Source organism: Dipodomys merriami, unplaced genomic scaffold, assembly GCF_024711535.1.
Source record: "Dipodomys merriami isolate MVZ:Mamm:240054 unplaced genomic scaffold, mDipMer1.0.p SCAF_91, whole genome shotgun sequence".
NCBI classification, from domain to species: domain Eukaryota; kingdom Metazoa; phylum Chordata; class Mammalia; order Rodentia; family Heteromyidae; genus Dipodomys; species Dipodomys merriami.
In genome coordinates, this window is record NW_027206524.1 from 3453872 (window position 1) to 3471244 (window position 17373).

The following is a 17373-nucleotide window of genomic DNA, read 5'->3' on the forward strand; positions in this document are numbered from 1 at the left end:
AGCTCTGTTCTAATACAACACAATCTCATCATTGTCACTCGGCAAAAAAAAAAAAAAAAAAAAAAAGTACGCTTTTTGGAAGTAGATCCTTTTGGTAAAAAGAACAAGACATTTGCATTACTTGTGGCAATTGTTTAAAAGACACAGTGGGGAGTCATTAAATTGATTCCAGATTTCCAATACAGATTATTGTTTAATTGACAAGGCAGTCACCGAGTCATTTCTCTCATGCCCTACCAAACCACCGTAAAGAGATTCAGAGATATAGATATTGATAGACAGGTGTTTCAAAGATGCTAAGAAAATAAAGTCAGGTTTCCCATGTAAAAACCAGTAACAAAAAACACAATCCTCCAAGTCTCTGTATGCTTTCCTTTCTAGAAAATATAGCAACAAACAAGCCTCATAAGCTAAGACAAACCAAGATCTGGTAAGACATTCATAGATAAAACAAAGTGAGGTATCACACACCTATAATCCTAGCACTGCAGAAGCTGTGGGAGGGAGATTCTGAGCACAAGTTAGCGTAGGAGACATAGCAAGAGCCTATCTAGAGAAAAAGAAAGAAAAGCAAGCTGGGAACCAGTGGCTTACCCCTTATCAGTAGCTAGGGCTACTCAGGAGTCTGAAATCTGAGGATCACAGTTCAAAGTCAGCTTGGACAGGAAAGACACACACACACACACACACACACACACACACACACACACACCATCAGACACACACCATCAGACACACACACACACACACACCATCAGACACACACCATCAGACACACACACACACACACACACACACACACACACACACAAACTCCCTCCCTCCCTCCCTCCCTCCCTCCCAGAAGTGGAGCTATGATTCAAGTGGTAGAGTACTAGCCTTGAGCAAAAAAGCTAAGGGTCAGAACCCAGTCCCTGAGTTCAAGCCCAGCCCCAGAACAGCATCAAAATGCAAAAAAGGGAAGGAAGGAAGGAAAGAAGGAAGGAAGGAAGGAAGGAAGGAAGGAAGGAAGGAAGGAAGGAAGGAAGGAAGGAAGGAAGGAAGGAAGGGAGGAAGGGAGGAAGGGAGGGAGGGAGGAAGGGAGGGAGGGAGGGAGGGAGGGAGGGAGGGAGGGAGGGAGGGAGGGAGGGAAAGCTACTCAAGAGGCAGATATCTAGATATTGTGCTTTAAGGCAAGCATTGAAAGTCTATGAGGCTCCATCTTCAAATTAACCAGCAAAAGCCAGTCTGGAAGCATGACTCAGGTGGTAGAGTTCCAACTAACAAGCCTGAAGCCAGGAGATAAAACCCTGGTACCAATGGGGGGAAAAGAAAGAAAAGGAAAACCAAGACTTTACTCATGTACAAATTATACCATCACACAGAGGTAGGGGGAGGAGTAGAATTAAAAGTAAGTTAACAGAACAGGCAAAATGAGAAAATTCAATCAGTGGCATTAAAAATAAGCTCTCTTCTATTACCCAGATCTACCGAATCCTCTGAATGAAGAACATAGGTTTCATGTTAATGTGACAGTTGCTCCTTAAATCTGCTTTCGAGTAATGTCAATCTTTCTTGAAAGTTCTTGCTTTCCCTAGGGAAGACACCATCCAAGAAAGAAGTTAAAGGATAGATGCACTCACTCTGAATTTCATTCCTGGAATCATTGCAACAAAAAATCACCAAGAAAAAAATTAGGTGGTAAAATTGTAAGTATTCTCCCGGCATAACTGAGATACCTCAAATTCCTGGCCCAGTCACTGCCAACACTGACTTGTTTTATTTTTATTTATGTTACTTATTTATTTTTGCTGGTCCTGAGGCTTACACTCAGGGCCTGGGTACTGTCCCTGAGCCTCTCTGTGCTCAAAAGTAGTGCTCTACTACTTGAGTCACAGCGTGATTGGGAACTTTTTGGTGGTTAATTAGAGATAAGAATTTGATGGACTTTCCTGCTTGAGCTAGCTTCAAATCCAGATCCTCAAATCTCAGCCTCCTGAGTAGTAGGATTACAGGAATGAACTTCCCGTACCCAGCTATGTGGACTTATTTTTAAATATATAGAATAGGTAGAAAGAACTCACTCTTTCCTGCTACTATATAAAAGCTGATTGGTGTAGACAATTTTAATATTCATGGAAAAATACAACTCTTCTTTTAATTCTACAGATGATTACATCAATCTACTATTTTTTTTCTTTTTTTTTTCTCTTTTTGATCCACAGATCTACTGTTCTAGTTCAGGTTACAGTGAAGTCACACATTCAGACAAGACATACTAAATAGTATGAAGGAAGAGTAAGAACATATAAGGTAACAATACACCTATAATGCCAGGTAGCTGGGAGACAGAGGAGTATAATCCAAGGGTGGCCCTGGGAGAAAAAAGCACCGGATCCTATCTGAAAAAATAAACCAAAGCAAAAAAAAAAAAAAAGAGCTAGGGGTAGCAGGTGACACAGCACTTGCCTAATAGGTGCAAGGCCCTAAGTTCAAAGAAAAATATATTTGTTTTAAATATCGACTCTTTCCTTGTCTCTACTGTGGTTACTATTATTGTTGATTTTACCTTTCAAACACATTTGAATTTATTACTCTATCTGGTGCTTGAATTTCTATGATACTTTAAAACAAATACGTTTATATTCACTCTAAATTTATTCACTTAATAATACTTACTGACCAGCTGCAATGTGGCATAGATACAGAATTAGGCAATACATAAAGAAGACAAAAATCCTTACTTAATGAAATTAAGCAAAATGCTCCCAGAAAAGGGAACAAGAGGACCAAGAAGCTAAATTGGTTTGTGCACATCTTGTCTGGCCTTATTTTACCTTCCATACTTTCCAACTGTATAAACTTACCCGACAGAACAATAAAGGCCTATTCCCATATTTCCTAAAGGTGACCTTCCCACCGCAGCAAGACAGCACGGAAGAGCTCTACAAGTAAACAAGTCATATCAGACATGGAAAAGAGCAGAACAAAGGCTGTGTATGTGAGAGAGAGAGAGAGAGACAGGAGAGAGAGGGAGGGAGGGAGAAGAGATGGGGAGGGAGGGACAGAGGGAGGGAGAGAGAGTGGGGAGAAAGGGAGAGGGAGGGAGAGGGAGGGAGAGAGGAGGGAGAGAGGGAAAGGGAGGGAGAGAGGAGGGAGAGGGAAAGGGAGAAAGGGGAGGGAGAGAGAGGGAGGGAGGAGAGAGAGGAGGGAGGGGGAGGGAGGGAGGGGGAGGGAGGGAAGGAGAGGAGAGGGAGAGGAGAGAGGAAGAGGGGGAGAGGAAGAGGGGGAGAGAGGAGAGAGAGGGAGAGAGGGAGAGGGAGAGAGGGAGAGAGAGAGATGGAGGGGGAAAGGGGGAGACGGGGGAGACGGGGAGACAGAGAGAGGGAGAGAGGGAGAGAGAGAGAGGAAGAGAAAAAGGGAGGGAGAGAGGGAGAGAGAAAAGAGAGAGAGAGAGAGGGAGAGAGAGAGAGGTAGACAGAGAAGGAGGGAGAGGGACAGAGGGGGGGGGGGCGGAATGTCTGTATGTGGTCCTGGATCTTGAACTCCTGGCAGAGCTCTGCCCCTGAGCTTTTGTGTTCAAGGCTAGCACTCTACCACTTGAGCTGCAGCTCTACTTCTGGTTTCCCAGTGGTTAATTAGAGATAAGAGTCTCAGGGACTTTCCACAGATTAGAGGCAGGAGCCACTGGCATCCAGTAATGCATTTACTTTAAAAACTAAAAAGATGCTACTACAAACAAAAATGAGGAAACACTTCTTTCTACTTGGTTTTCAATTTACCCACCCTTATCTTTAGAAGAAATGTTTTAATCTCAAGACTAATGAAACACTCTACCTCACCATTTCTTCTGGTTTGGGGTTTTTGGTAGTTAATTGGAGATAACAATCTCACAAACTCTCCTGCCTGGGCTGGCTTTGAACCTCGATCCTCAGATTTCTGCTCCTGAGTAGCTAAGATTCCAGGCGTGAGCCACTGGTGCCTGGCTTTATCTGCAGGTTTGACAACCCCATTGCTTCCAGAGTCTCTTACCTCTTTAATAAACTTTAACTTGGCCTTGAAGACCCTCTGCTTCCCTCCCTTCCTCCTTCCCTCCCTCTGCCCAGGCTGGCTTTGAACCCCAATCCTCAGATCTCAGCCTCCTGTGTAGCTAGGATTACCAATGCCTGGACTGTCTCCTTTCATTGACAAATGCCTTAAATCAGGTATGTCCGCCATGATAACCTTTATTTACCTTTCACACATTCCCCCTTCAAACCTCATTTAATAGTTTCTATCTCAGACGCAAGATAACATTCTTTACCTAAGAGAAAACTCATAATGGGTATCAAAGTAACCACACTTAATTTTTCTTAATTCTTTTGCAAATACCAACTTCTAAGGTTGCTTCTTCCACGGACAGCCCGGCCACCTCCCATCCTACAAGCAAAACAGAAGCCTTGTCTCCTGCAAACCTCTGGAGGTTTTTGTTTTGCTTTTGAACATTGATGTGTGCATCGCTCCCTCGTTCTCTGTTGGTTTTGTTTTCACTCTCTTTCATTCAGAGCTTGTTAGTTTTTCAAGATATTATCTATTACCTCCAAAGTCATTATCTCCAACCATGAGCTCTTTTCCCAGGTCTGCTCTCAAATCTTCAGCATTTTACTTAGTGATCTGATGGACAGACTATGTGTTGAGACTGTGTAAAATGTAGAGTCCAGATTGATGCCAGTGCCTTATGCCTATAATCCTACCTATTCACCTATTCAGGACCAACATGCATACATGTATATACATGCATTCATTCATTCACATTCACACACACACACACACACACACACACACACACACACACACACACACACACACACACACACACACACACACACACACACACACACACACACACACACACACACACACACACACACACACACACACACACAAAATGTAAAGTTAGCCAGACACCAATGGTTCACACCAGTAATCCTAGCTACTCAGGATCATAGTTCAAAGCCAGCCCAGGCAGGAAAGTCCATGAGACTTACCTCCAATTAAACACTATGAAAGCCACAAGTGGAGCTATGGCTCAAGTGGTAGAGTGTTGGCCTTGAGCAAAAAATCTCAGGGATGGCACCACAGCCCTGAGTCCAAACTCCAGGACCAGCACACATGCATGCATGCATGCATGCATGCACACACACACACATACATGCATACACACACAAAATGTACTCAAAGATTATCCCCACTATTATCAAACTATTATCTAACCACTTCCTTCAGTTATGTCTTCTGTTCTCTGACGTTTGACAACTGGTAGCTTCCATGAAAAACTACTTAATTGTAAGCCTCAAATAAGATCAATTGGAAAGTTCAGAAAGTGATATCTCACTACTCTACTTATAGGAATATTTATTCCTTCTCAATTCCCATACCAGCCCCAACCAATATCCAGCCTTCATTAATATTTATTTCCTACTTCCCCAATCACTCAAGGCCTGGAACTTTCTATTTTATGAGGTGTTCTGAGCCTACTGGACACAATTCTAGATCTGCCAATCCTGTCCTAAAAGTGATATTTGGGGACCCAGATGATCTCATTTCCATCTCCTAGCAGTGCACTTTGGCTACAATAGCCTACTTGCTGACAAATAGTTCTCGCTTGACGGAGAATTATCTAGAAAATGTAAGCAACATGATCATAGGACTCCTTACATTCACCTAAGTTAAACTATAAATGAGCTACTCACAAAGACCTAGAAGGAGGCTACTGTTCCAGGCGTCTCTTTTCTATACAGCTTCACAGAGATGCTTGGATTTAAACATCAAATGTCTGCACCATTCAGACAGGTGTGTAAAATCTCTACAATCTGTCTGAAAGAACCAAATATACCATCCAAGAGACTGAACATATTTCATACCTGTAATCCTAGCTACTCAGGAGGCTGAGATCTGAGGATCACAGTTCACAACCAGCCCAGGCAGGAAAGTCCATGAGACTCTTACCTCCAATCTCCAGTTAACCACCAAAAAGCTGGAAGTGGAGCTGTGGCTCAAGTGACAGACAGCTAGCCTTGAACAAAACATTAAAAAGAAAATCTCAGGGCAGTGCCTAGCCCTCGAGTTCAAGCCCTAGGACTGGCCCCAAAATAATATATAATAAAATAAAAATAAAATACTGAGCACAAAAGAAAAATAAGTTATATAAAAGCTTTGAATTTTGTTAAATCAAACTAGAGCATCAAAGAAAATCCAGTCGGTAGATAGCTCTCAGTAAATAGTCTCCCAGCCTGTACCATTCAAATTTGTATCTCTTCTTAGATGTGTGCAAAATTCCCCAAAGGGGGGTGGGGAATCATCTTCTTAATAACTCATGATGGGCGTGTTTATGTCTAGAGATAATGTATTACCTTGTTATTATGTTTAAAAAATACCTATTTTTTTATTTTAGTGCTACACAAAACAGGCAATAAAACAATATCAAAGGTGAATAAAAAGAGAAGGAACCGTTCTAGGTGCCAGTGGTAGCTCACATCTGTAATTTTATACTCAGAGGCTGAGATGTGAGAATTTCCAATTCAAGCCAGCCTGGGGCAAGAAAGTCTGTGAGACTCTTATCTCCAGTAAAGCACCAAAGGGAAAGCCAGAAATAAAATTTTTTTTAAAAAAGGCCCAAACAAGGGCTGGGATGTACTCAGTGGCAAAGCGCTTGCCTAGCAAATGCAATGTCCTGATTCAGTACCAAGTACCAAAAAAAGAAAAGACAAAAAAAGTACAGTTTAAAAAAAAAAGCCAGAAGTGGTACTCAAGTGGTAGAGTATTAGAAAAGTTCAGGGACCAAGCCCAGGCCCTGAGTTCAAGCCCCAGGACTAGCACAAAGAGGAGAGGGGGGAGGGAGAAAAAGAGAGAGAGGGGGGAGAGAGAAAGAAAAACAGTAGTAATAGAGGAAAAACCTACACTCATACTCCAGGAGCCTCTCAGGAATTTAAGAATCCTTTGTGGTTCACAAGTTATCCATTTAAAAGGAATTCTGTGGCATCTACAACCAACCACTGGTGTGATTTCCCATTGTCAAAGTTGTCTTTAAAACAAAGGCCTGACAACTGATCTGGTAGTCAAAGAACTGAGGACAGAAACCCAGCTAACACAGGCCACGATCTTCGGCCTCTTCTTCCATCCCATGCCCAGATTCCTTTAAAAGCAGTCAATGAGGCATGCTTGCAATTCTCAGACAAATGAAATAAGTAGTTGCTCTTTCATCTCATATTTTTTTCTAATTTAAAATCAATTTATTATGAAATACCTACGCTCTAGCAATTAAATATAATGGTCCTTGTGTTATTATAGAATTCATAAAAGTGGTTTGCAAATTGCTACATCACAGCTTAGTGGAAATGTTTGACTCTGTGATGATTATCCGTGCCTCGGTACCCATGTGAGTCATAACCAGAGAACCAAGAAGGGACTCCAGTTTTAATTTTTTTTTTAAATAGATTGGCTGGTTATGCCAACAAAATTAAACACTTTATCTTTTGGGGAGGACTTAACATCTACTAGCCTACTGCTCTATGAACTTTTCAAATAAGGTGACAAGCAAGTAAATTATTGAGGAAAAAAAAAGGAAAATCATTGGGAATATTCAAATTAGGTTGAAATGAATGGATCTCACTGTGAAGCTCTAATCTGTCGAGTTCTAGGAGTTTTACAAAGACTATATTTTTTCTCTTTCACACACACATTATCTACAAGGTGATTATGATTCCAAATTCACAAAAGAGAGAAACTACAAGCACAAGCAGGTAGGAGGTGGCTTTTCAGAATCCCTTTTTTTTTTTTCCAGTCCTGGGGCTTGAACTCAGGGCCTGGGGACTGTCCCTGAGCCTCTTTGTGCTCAAGGCTAGCACTCTAACATTTGAGCCACAGGGCTACTTCAGGCAGTTTCTGAGTAGTTTGTTGGAGATAAGAGTTTCACAGCCTTTCCTACCTGGCCTGGCTTTGAACCACAATCCTCAGATCTCAGCCTCCTGAGTAGCTAGGATTATGAGTGTCAGCCACCAGTTCCTGGCACTTTTCACTTTTCAGGGTCTCTTCCTCAAAAAATAGCTTGTAGGGACTATTAGGCCAAGTCCCACCGACATGCTCTTAAAATTCTGCCATATTGTTTCTCTATGATTAGTAATAAGGTCCAGGGAAGCAATATACAGCCCTGAAATTCTCATTTCCCATTATGCCATCTAATTTCCACAAATGAGACAAAAAAATTAACTCTGGAATACACTGTGTCTAATTCCATAATTTGTTTCTCGGCACTTTTTAAGTCTGACTGAAACCAAAATCAAAATCATAGATATACTACCAAAAATATCCTAGCTGGCACACAAATCAATGTTGCATTTTTTTCATCATTACTGAGTTAGCTCCAGCCACATTTTCTGAGGATTTTTTTAAGGAGTTTGCTGGTGTCCATGAGCTAATTTTATTTACCATTAGAGGGGGATAATAACTAGGTATCTTTTGTGTTCTTATGCTTTTGCCTAAGCTTTTAGTAATATAATGTCACATGAATCTCAGTTTCCTTTCATTTCTCCTTGTTTGTTTTGTTTTGGATAATTTCCTGTATCAGTCAGTAGCTTCCCTCTCCTCATTTGCCTTTGTTCTAGTTCATTTACTTCTCTTTCCATATTTCTGCAGCCTCCCACAATGCCCACACAACCAATAGTGCTCTAATGAACACACCTGGCAGGCCACACCCTCGATTCACTGCAATTTCACCATGGACAGGCTGTCAATAGCAAAACTGATAGCAAAGGGATAGACCAAACTATGCAACTCTCGTAAAGCTAAAGTCCAAGCTGGGCTCTAGTGGTTCACACCTGTAATCATAGCTACTCAGGAGTCTGAGATCTGATCATATAGTTCAAAGGTAGACCAAGCAAGGAAAGTGCACAAGACTCTTATGCCAATTAACCAACAAAAAGCTGGAAGCAAAGCTGTGGCTCATGCGGTAGAGTACTAGCCTTGAGCACGAAACTTCAAAGACGGTGCCCAGACCCTGAGGACAAGCCCCAGGGCCAACACACCAACTCACCCCCCCCACACACACACACAAACCTCGAGTCCAAATAAACGAGCTACTAAATTCTCCCTTGATGTAAAATCCCCAGCTGTTTCTCCATATGTGTTCCTAAGTATTATTTCAAAATAAACAAGGTGATGAGTGGTTTATAATGTCTTCTAGTCAAGTCTTGGAGGTTATTTTTATTATCCTAGCTGTATTCCAGATTCACAGGGAACAAAACCACCCAATAAGGATGACAAATAAAGCTTCCCCTAGATTATCTCCAAGACGCTGAAGTCTAAATGCTTCCCATCCATACAACTTCCTGAAAAGAAGGACTGGAAGTAAGTTCCAGGAGATCCACATCTGGGAATGTTTCTACTCAGCATGTCAGCTGACAGAGCTCTCCACCAAACTTACCACAGAGTAAGTTCTCAACTTTCTAAATAATTAGGCAAATTCCATAATACTTGGATGAAACCTACTTCTGAAAGTAGTCTATTTTCTTCAAAAGTTTTAAAACACCTCATTCATAGCCTATGTTCCTTTCACATGCCACATGATCATATGTGATAGGATATATGTTATATGTCTTTGTAGAAATGACTAATAAGGATAAACACAACAAATCAGAAGAGAGCTCATCATGCCCAGAGATAAACAAATATTTAGGAAAAAATTAGAATGAGGATTATTCATTGAATCAGAGGTTTTTTATTGTAAATTTTATTCTTTAAAGAATAAAGTCTTATCATAATTTGGTGGGGGGGAGTGCTTGAACTCGGGGCCTATATTTTGCTCAAAGTTAGTGCTCTACTACTTCAGTCACAGCTCTACTTCCTGCTTTTTTTTTTTTTTTTTTTGATGCTGAATTGGAGATAGAGAGACTCACAGATTTTCCTGCCTGGGCTGGCTTCAAACCACAAACCTCACATCTCAGCCTCATGAGTAGCTAGCATGAGGCACAAGCGCTAGGCAATATTATAATCTTTATATCCAACATCTATGCATTCAAAAATGACTATTAAAATATCAAAAAAAACCCTAATCTAGAGTATTCCATGAGTCACATAATGCTTCCACTGACTCGACAATGTCCTAGCATGTATTAAAAACTGTTTTATTTTGCTACTTGCAAATCATGCTGAAAAAAAAGCAACTCCCAAGTGATCGAGACCTTCCATGGTAAGACCACTGTGTAAACAGGAGGTCCCTGAGCCAACACAGTCTTGTTTAAAGATACTGTGACGGGACGGAGGAAGACTCACTCACAGCGCTTAAAACAGCTACAAGTCCCACTTTAAAATACTATCCTAGGCAGGTTTTTTTTTTAAAATAGCTATTCTAGACAGTTAAAAAAAATAGTTCAGCTCAAAAGAGAAAGAATACCTGGGACATATTCCAGCTCCCCAAGTGTTTCCAGTTAAGTTTAGAAGGCTGGCAATGCAGAAGAATGGATCCAATGGCAGTTTCTGAGCAGTACATTCTCAGTCAGGTGTGGGGGCCACACATGACTCAGTCACTGGTTTGAAATGAAGCCTCTCTCTGCGTTCTTTGTGTCCCTCGGTCTAAGGTTAGCCGAGGAGAAATATCCTACGTGTGCCTTGGGAGATGGAAGATGTTTTACACTGTTCTGTTCTCAGCATCCACCTCACAGATCTTCTTCAAAGCAGCAAAGACAACTAGATCTGCCACCCTGCTCAACACAACCAATATTCACAATTCTTACTCTGAGAATCATTACCTGAGCACCTGTTTTTCCTATCAGAGCAATTCAAATTTGACTTCCAAAAAAAAAGTAACTGTCAGAGACAATTCCTCCCTCTCATTCTAGTAGTAAACACTGGGCCCTTCATGTATTTCCTGCTGCTAAAAGAGGTTGACATGGCAGGTTACATTGCCATTACAAAAGTACTACCAACCATCTTTAGGATTTTGTAACTCCTCATTCCTACCCCAAAAGAAAACTCTACAATTATGAAGACAATCCCCCTCCCTGAAAAAATCTAATCATCATCTTAGTAACATCATCATGTTAAAGAACGAAATCTGCTGCATGCTGAACAACATAGTCAAGAATCACTTCATTGCACGAATGTTGCTTCAGGTCCCCACAGGAGCCTACAGGTGCACTGTGAACTCAGTTTCTCTTAGGAAAGATAATGTTCAACAATTTGCAACATTAGGTAACTTGCAGGATTACTGCTGCCTGGGGAATAGTTTCAGAAAACAGCCAGGCCATTCTGGGATCTCTTTCTCAGCTATAGATAGAAACCATGGCAGAAAAGTAAAATACCCAAGAATGAGACAAGAACTCCAGAGTCGTTTTACTGTCAAGAGGAAGTCATTCTCCATCAACCAAGTGTCATGGGAGTAACTTGTAGGATTGCCAGATACAAGAACCCAGGCCCTCAGAATCCTACTCCTTCTCCGGTTCTGCCTGCCATGCACGAGTTGTTCCAAAGCAAGACTGAAGAGTAGTCAATGTTCAGATTCACTGTGCAAACTACAGAAAAGTTAAAAAAAAGCCCCAGGTGTGGAGAGGAAAGCTGGATAGGCATGTAACACTGAATTTCCTGGTTACTCTGTCTATCCTGAAGTGGATTCCTTCACAAGAGAGCTCATGCAGACAGGGAAAGATGAGACCCAGAGGTCTGACCCTCCTGCAAAATGGTAAACACCTATGCAGGGACCAGGCCACCCGGCTGTGGAAGTTGGAGAAAGAGGAGCGGGGAGTCTCGTATTCCCCCAGAACTGCTGATCCAGACATCCCCAGCATAGCACAACTGGGAGAAGTCTGGCAAAGCACTTGACACATGGCTGTGAAGAGCTTCCTGTAAGATAAGCTTTGAGAGAGAGAGAGAGGGAGAGAGTGCAACAGAAAGTTCTAGAGACTGGCATGAAGGGGAAGAGAAGGATGAGAGATAGGGTGGAAGAAGTATCAAAGAGGTTTTGAAAACCAGGAGCCAGGGAGTCCCAGAGCAGAGGGCAGAACCAACCGTCTAATTTAAACAAGAAGAGGAAGATAAAATAAAAGGCCAGGGTGCAGAGGAGAGACTACAGGTTTCTCAGAAGGCAACTGGGCAAACTCTCTGCCCGTGGCTGCCTTAAGACTTGAGAACCGGGAAGCCATGGAGGACACAGATGGCCAGGGGAATTCAGAGGTCAGAGAAGGTCGGGCCAAGAGCAAGAGGGCGTGGGAAATGGGGAGAGGAAGGACTTCCGGGAAGGGGCCTTGGAGGGAGGAGGGAGGGGGGAAGGGAGAGGAAGGGGGGGCGCTCCTTTGGGAGAGGGTGAGGACAGACATGAAAGACATCAAATCCGGCTGTCGCCTCCAGCGCCTGGGAAAGTTTGGGGGAAAGAAAACAGGTGGCAGGAAGGAGCACTGGAGTGAGAGTCCCCGGGTCTCCAAAGTGGGCGCACGGGATGCTCTGACATCAGGAGACCCAGAGAAGAGTGTATGTGGGGGGGGATCCTCAGTGCTTCCACAGTGTCCCACACACCCCCTCCCCAGCTCCCCTGCACCCCCTCCGCCTCTCCCCCCACCCCACACACCAAGGCCTCCAGGAACCCTCGGCCGCCCCCCAGCGGCGGGGCCCGGCGGCGCGCGCTCCCGGGTCGCCTCCAACTTCGCCGACCCCTGCGGGGCGCGGGGCGCGGGGCCCCTCCGGGCGGGCGGGCGGGCTCACCGAGGGCGCCGTCAGGCGGCTGATGCTCTCGCCCAGCGAGTCCAGGTTGACCCGCCGGCGGCGCTGCGCCCTCCGGGCCCCGGCGGCGGCGGCGGCGGCGGCGGCGGTGGCGGCGGTGACAGCGGCAGCCGGAGCCGGGGTGATGGCAGCGGCGGCGGCCGTGCGGGGCCCGGGGTGTCCGGGGGGGCTCCGGCTGCCGTTCCAGCAGAGCTTAGCCATGGGGCACTCCCCCTCGTCCTCCGGGCTGGTCTCCAGGTAGTCGGAGCCCAGGGAGCTGAAGGACTCGGATGAAATCTTCCTGCGAGACATGGTGCTGGCGGGGCCGCGGCGGCGGCGGGCGGCGGGGACGCGGTGCGGGCGACCGCGGCGGCGGCGGCGGCGGCGGGATCAGCGATCGGCGGTGGCGCTGGCGTTGGCGGCGGCGGCGGCGTTAGGCGAGTCGGGGCCGCGGGGCGCTGCGGGCGCGCACGGCCGGGCGGGAGTCCCCGGGGCCGCGGAGCCCCGCGAACCAGCCGCTCATGGCGGGAAGTTGGGGCCCCCCGAGCTCAGCTGGGCTGGGGGGGTGCGGGGGGCGCCGCCGCCGCCGCCGATCCGATCGCGTGGCCCGGGTCCCCCCCCCGCGAGTGTGTGATCGCGGGGCGGCGGGGACGGATGGACGGACAGAAGGGGCGCCGGGAGGACGGCCGCGACCCGACCCGGTGCGCTCCGAGCCCCGGCTGGTGCCGGAGCCGCCTGCGCGCCTCCCGCGCCCCTTCCCCGCTCCCCGCCCCCCTCCTCCTCCTCCCTTTATCCTCCCACCGCCCGCATCACGTGTCCCCACCGCACTCATTGGGAGTCTCTGCCTCGCCTGTCGCCACGTTTCAGGAGCAACGAGGACACTTGGTGCTGTCCTCGGCGCGCCCTCCCGGACGACCCGCGCCAAGCACCGAGGCCCCAGGGACCCAAGGGCCCCCACCCCACGCGCCCTGCCCTGCCCTCGGGGAAAGACGGCGGGGTACGGGGGGGGGGGGAGACGGGCGCAGGGACGGGGGGGGGCGATCGCCCTCCGGTTAGCCCGGCCACGCCAAGGAGGGGGGTCTCTCCGATCCAGGTTCGTGTCCCCACACACACACCCCATCCCACCCCGATCCTTGCCGGGACTTTATTTAGGAAGTTCAGGGGGCACAGGGAAAGGGCACGCCGTCCAGCCTGGCCGTCCCAAGAGCAGTCGCCCCGGCGGGAAGGGAAGGACAGGGGCCACATGCCGGTGCCCGTCCGCCTGGAGGGCGTCTAGGGGGCCACGGCCGCCCCAGCCGGCGGGGCGCGCAGACCTCCGGCTGGGCACCGTGCTGGACAGCTCCGCCTGCCACCTGCGGCCGCCGTGGCCCGAGTGCTCCACGCCGTGCGGACAGTTCCTCTTTAGACCCAGCCCCAAGAGGGGGACCCCCAGCCCCAAGGGGGACCCCCACCCCACCCCCGTCCCTCATCCCTCTGGGCTCTCTGCGCGCAATCTGTGCGCACCCCAGCAGCTGGCAGAGCCACGGGGGCGTGGGAGGAAAGGCTTTTCACACCCCGAGATCAGCCTCGCCACAGCGCCAGCTCATCGCATCCCTGGTCAGGAGTTGGAGGCGGCTGCCCAGGGGCACGCACGTGGCCCGGGCACCAAGGCCCCGCGAGTGCGTCCCTTAGGGGCAAGGGACAGGATGAAGGGAGAGACCTCAGAGGCCCAGACCTGCAGCAAAGCAAAAGAGCATTCATCCCACTGCAGCACACACACAGACTGACAGACAGACAGACAGACACACACACACACACACACACACACACACACACACAGCCTGTGGATTGGACCTTCAGTGAGGAGTGACTTGAAGATATTAAAGTCAGAAATTAGAACTAAAAAAAATGCTGAGAATTGGTGGCGTTTTGTGTAAACGGACTTTACAATTCATTTAATGACCCTTATAATTGGTGTCACTGTTATTGACTCTTGGGTTCATAATTTTGCCTTAGGCAGAGACTTTTCATTTCTTTCTTCCTTGTTTTTTTTTTTAATATGGGGGTCTTTCTATGTTACCCAGACTGGCTCAAGAAACACCCCCATTCCCCATTCCCCAGTGTCTTGAGTTCCTGGGATTACAAGTGTGCCAACAGCTTCTCCTCTAGATGTATGTAATCAAGAGCTTCGTATTGATAAGGTGAATCTTGACTTTTATGTCGTATAAAATCTTCTCTAAGTACAGCTAGAGGAAGAAAGAGGAGGAGGAGGGAGGGGAAAGAGGAGGAAAAGGAGGAAGGAGGAGGAGAGAAAAGAAAAAAATAGAAATCAAAGAAAAGTTTGGGTGCTGGGCTTCATTCTCCCAGAATACCAAGGCCAAAACTTTTTTTTTTTAATTTCTGGTTTCTCCCCCCCCCCCCCCCAAAGAATTGGTCCAGGCAAATAAGTTTGTACGGATTCTTTGTATTTAAAAAAACAAAACCTCAATTTTCTAAATCTTTGCAATTGTTTATGAAGACCCAGTATAAATGTTATTTGATGTTTCCTTTTATAGTTTGGGGAAAATCTACCAAAATTGATGCAGAAGCATGGTTTATTCCCAGATCCTAAATAGGCAACAAGAATAGGGCGGAATACATACATATAAACAATATAATATATATATAACATATATGCTATCCTTTCTCTGCTAAAGAAGTTTCTAACTGCATGCTTTCTTGTGTTATCATAGGAAGTCAGACCTCAGTTTTAAAATACTTATTATCAATGACTGAGTTTCTTGTTTCAATTAGTCTTATGTGCATTTGTTTACACAAACTATATCTTTTTCCATGAGTTCTGCAAAAAACTCTCACTAGCCCGTTTTTCTGAATTACAATGGGTAATATTTTTGATGACTACATTTCTTCCAACATTGGAGGAACTGTACTATTCTCAATATCAATCACTGAAAATAGGCTGCAATTCCTAGTTCTCTTCTTTAATAATGATAATTTTCAAGTTCTTTAAATCATAGAATTTTAGAGCTATCACAAAGAATACGAACCTCTGCCCTTCATATTATTTCAATTCGCCATTGCTGTCCTCTTTTTTTTTTAAGTACTTTAGTGACAGGGATACATAAACTTAATGCTGAACTTAGAACTGGAACGTGTGTATGCACATGTGCACGTGTGCCTAGTGCTGGGGCTTGAACTCAGAGGTTAGGCACTGTCCCTGAGCTTTTTACTCAAGGTTAGTGCTCTACCAGGTAAACTACAGCTCCACTTCCAGCTTTTTTGATGCTTAATTGGAGATTAAACTCCCACAAACTTTTCTGCCCAGGCAGGCTTTGAACCAAGATCCTCAGCTTCCTGAGTAGCTAGCATGTGCCACCAGCACCCAGCTTTAGAACTGGACCTTTTTACTGTCCTCTCCAACTCTTGTCTCAAAGCCAAACACGGAGTGCAGAACACTGAGTATCATTTGTTCCTATCAGTTGCAAGGGGCCTGGAGTCCTTCTTTTTAAATGAAAAGTTTACTGCCAGAAAGATCTCTGATCCTGTGGGACATTTCTGACATTGTGTGAACTATTTGGATCAAAGATTCTTAACACTGGATGAAGTGACCTGACAATTTTCTGTATGAATTACCCTGCCTTTGATCCTGATATTCCCACCGACTTTTAAAGTAGAAACAAATGAAGACCCAAATACAGCTAGTACATCAGCTGCTTTGCTTTCAAGAGTTTCCTTTTGTATTTTCATTAAGGAGTACGGTTCAAAAAGCTCTCAATAGGAAGAGTGCTGTTCTACATTTGAGTTAACATTTTTAAATGGAAGCATAACGTACTCAACACTTAAAAAAAAAACAACCCTTAAGCTAGAAATGCAATCCAAGTACTTTAAGCAAAGAGTAGGTCACCAAAAACTAAATATTCTGCTCTGATTTTACGAAAAGACAGCTGTTCAATTCATTCTCACCCATCTACCCCCTCCTGGGTGTATTGTGTTTCAGTGAAACCCATAAAGCCAGTATTATGCTGAAAAAGCACAATTCAGAAATATTAGTAGGTTTATTGGTGAGATTATGGGCACCTGAGGACCCACTCAGATTGATCAAGGACTGGAAAATGCACCCTAAGAAAACACATGACCTTCCTCCATCACAATGGTGACTGGTCCTTACCTTCACACAAAATGTTTTTCCCTTCACCACATTGCCTGGTTCAATCTGATTTTCACCTTTTCCACCAAACTAAAGAAAAATCACCTCTGTCAAATTCAGATAAAAACGACAATCAGTCCTCATTCCCCAAATTCTTCGCCTTCAGAGCTCCAAACTCCTTCCTAATTTCTTTTCATCCATCTCAGTCTCCCGCAAGAAAACCTGGAACATCTGCCTAGGCCTGCCTTCCCCCTCCCCTCCCCCCAGCAGAGTTCCTGTCCTAAAACCAAAAGACTAAGGAAATCTTCTTTCTGCCAGTCTTGCCACAGATTTATAAAAATTTGTCAGCTCACCAGGTAAGTTCTTCACTGGAGCCCAATTCTGGTGAATTCTTAACTAGGGCAAACTTTTCCTCAATCCCTAATCTTAAAAAAATCATATACACATTCTCTCTCTCTCTCTCTCTCTCTCTCTCTCTCTCTCTCTCTCTCTCTCTCTCTCTCTCTCTCTCTCTCTCTCTCTCTCTCTCTCTCCCCCCCCCC

At 45.5% G+C, this 17373-nt stretch overlaps 1 protein-coding gene across 1 annotated transcript in view; it reads right to left on the reverse strand.

Annotated features, from left to right (window-relative positions):
• Positions 1–13430, reverse strand: part of LOC138821317 (guanylate cyclase soluble subunit alpha-2) — a 204037-nt gene extending 190607 nt beyond the window's left edge. Inside the window, exon 1 of the mRNA XM_070013456.1 lies at positions 12709–13430. Within this exon, the coding sequence (XP_069869557.1) occupies positions 12709–13017 (309 nt within the window). The 5' untranslated portion in view covers positions 13018–13430. The remainder of the gene's footprint in view (positions 1–12708) is intronic.
• Positions 13431–17373: the final 3943 nt, after the last annotated feature.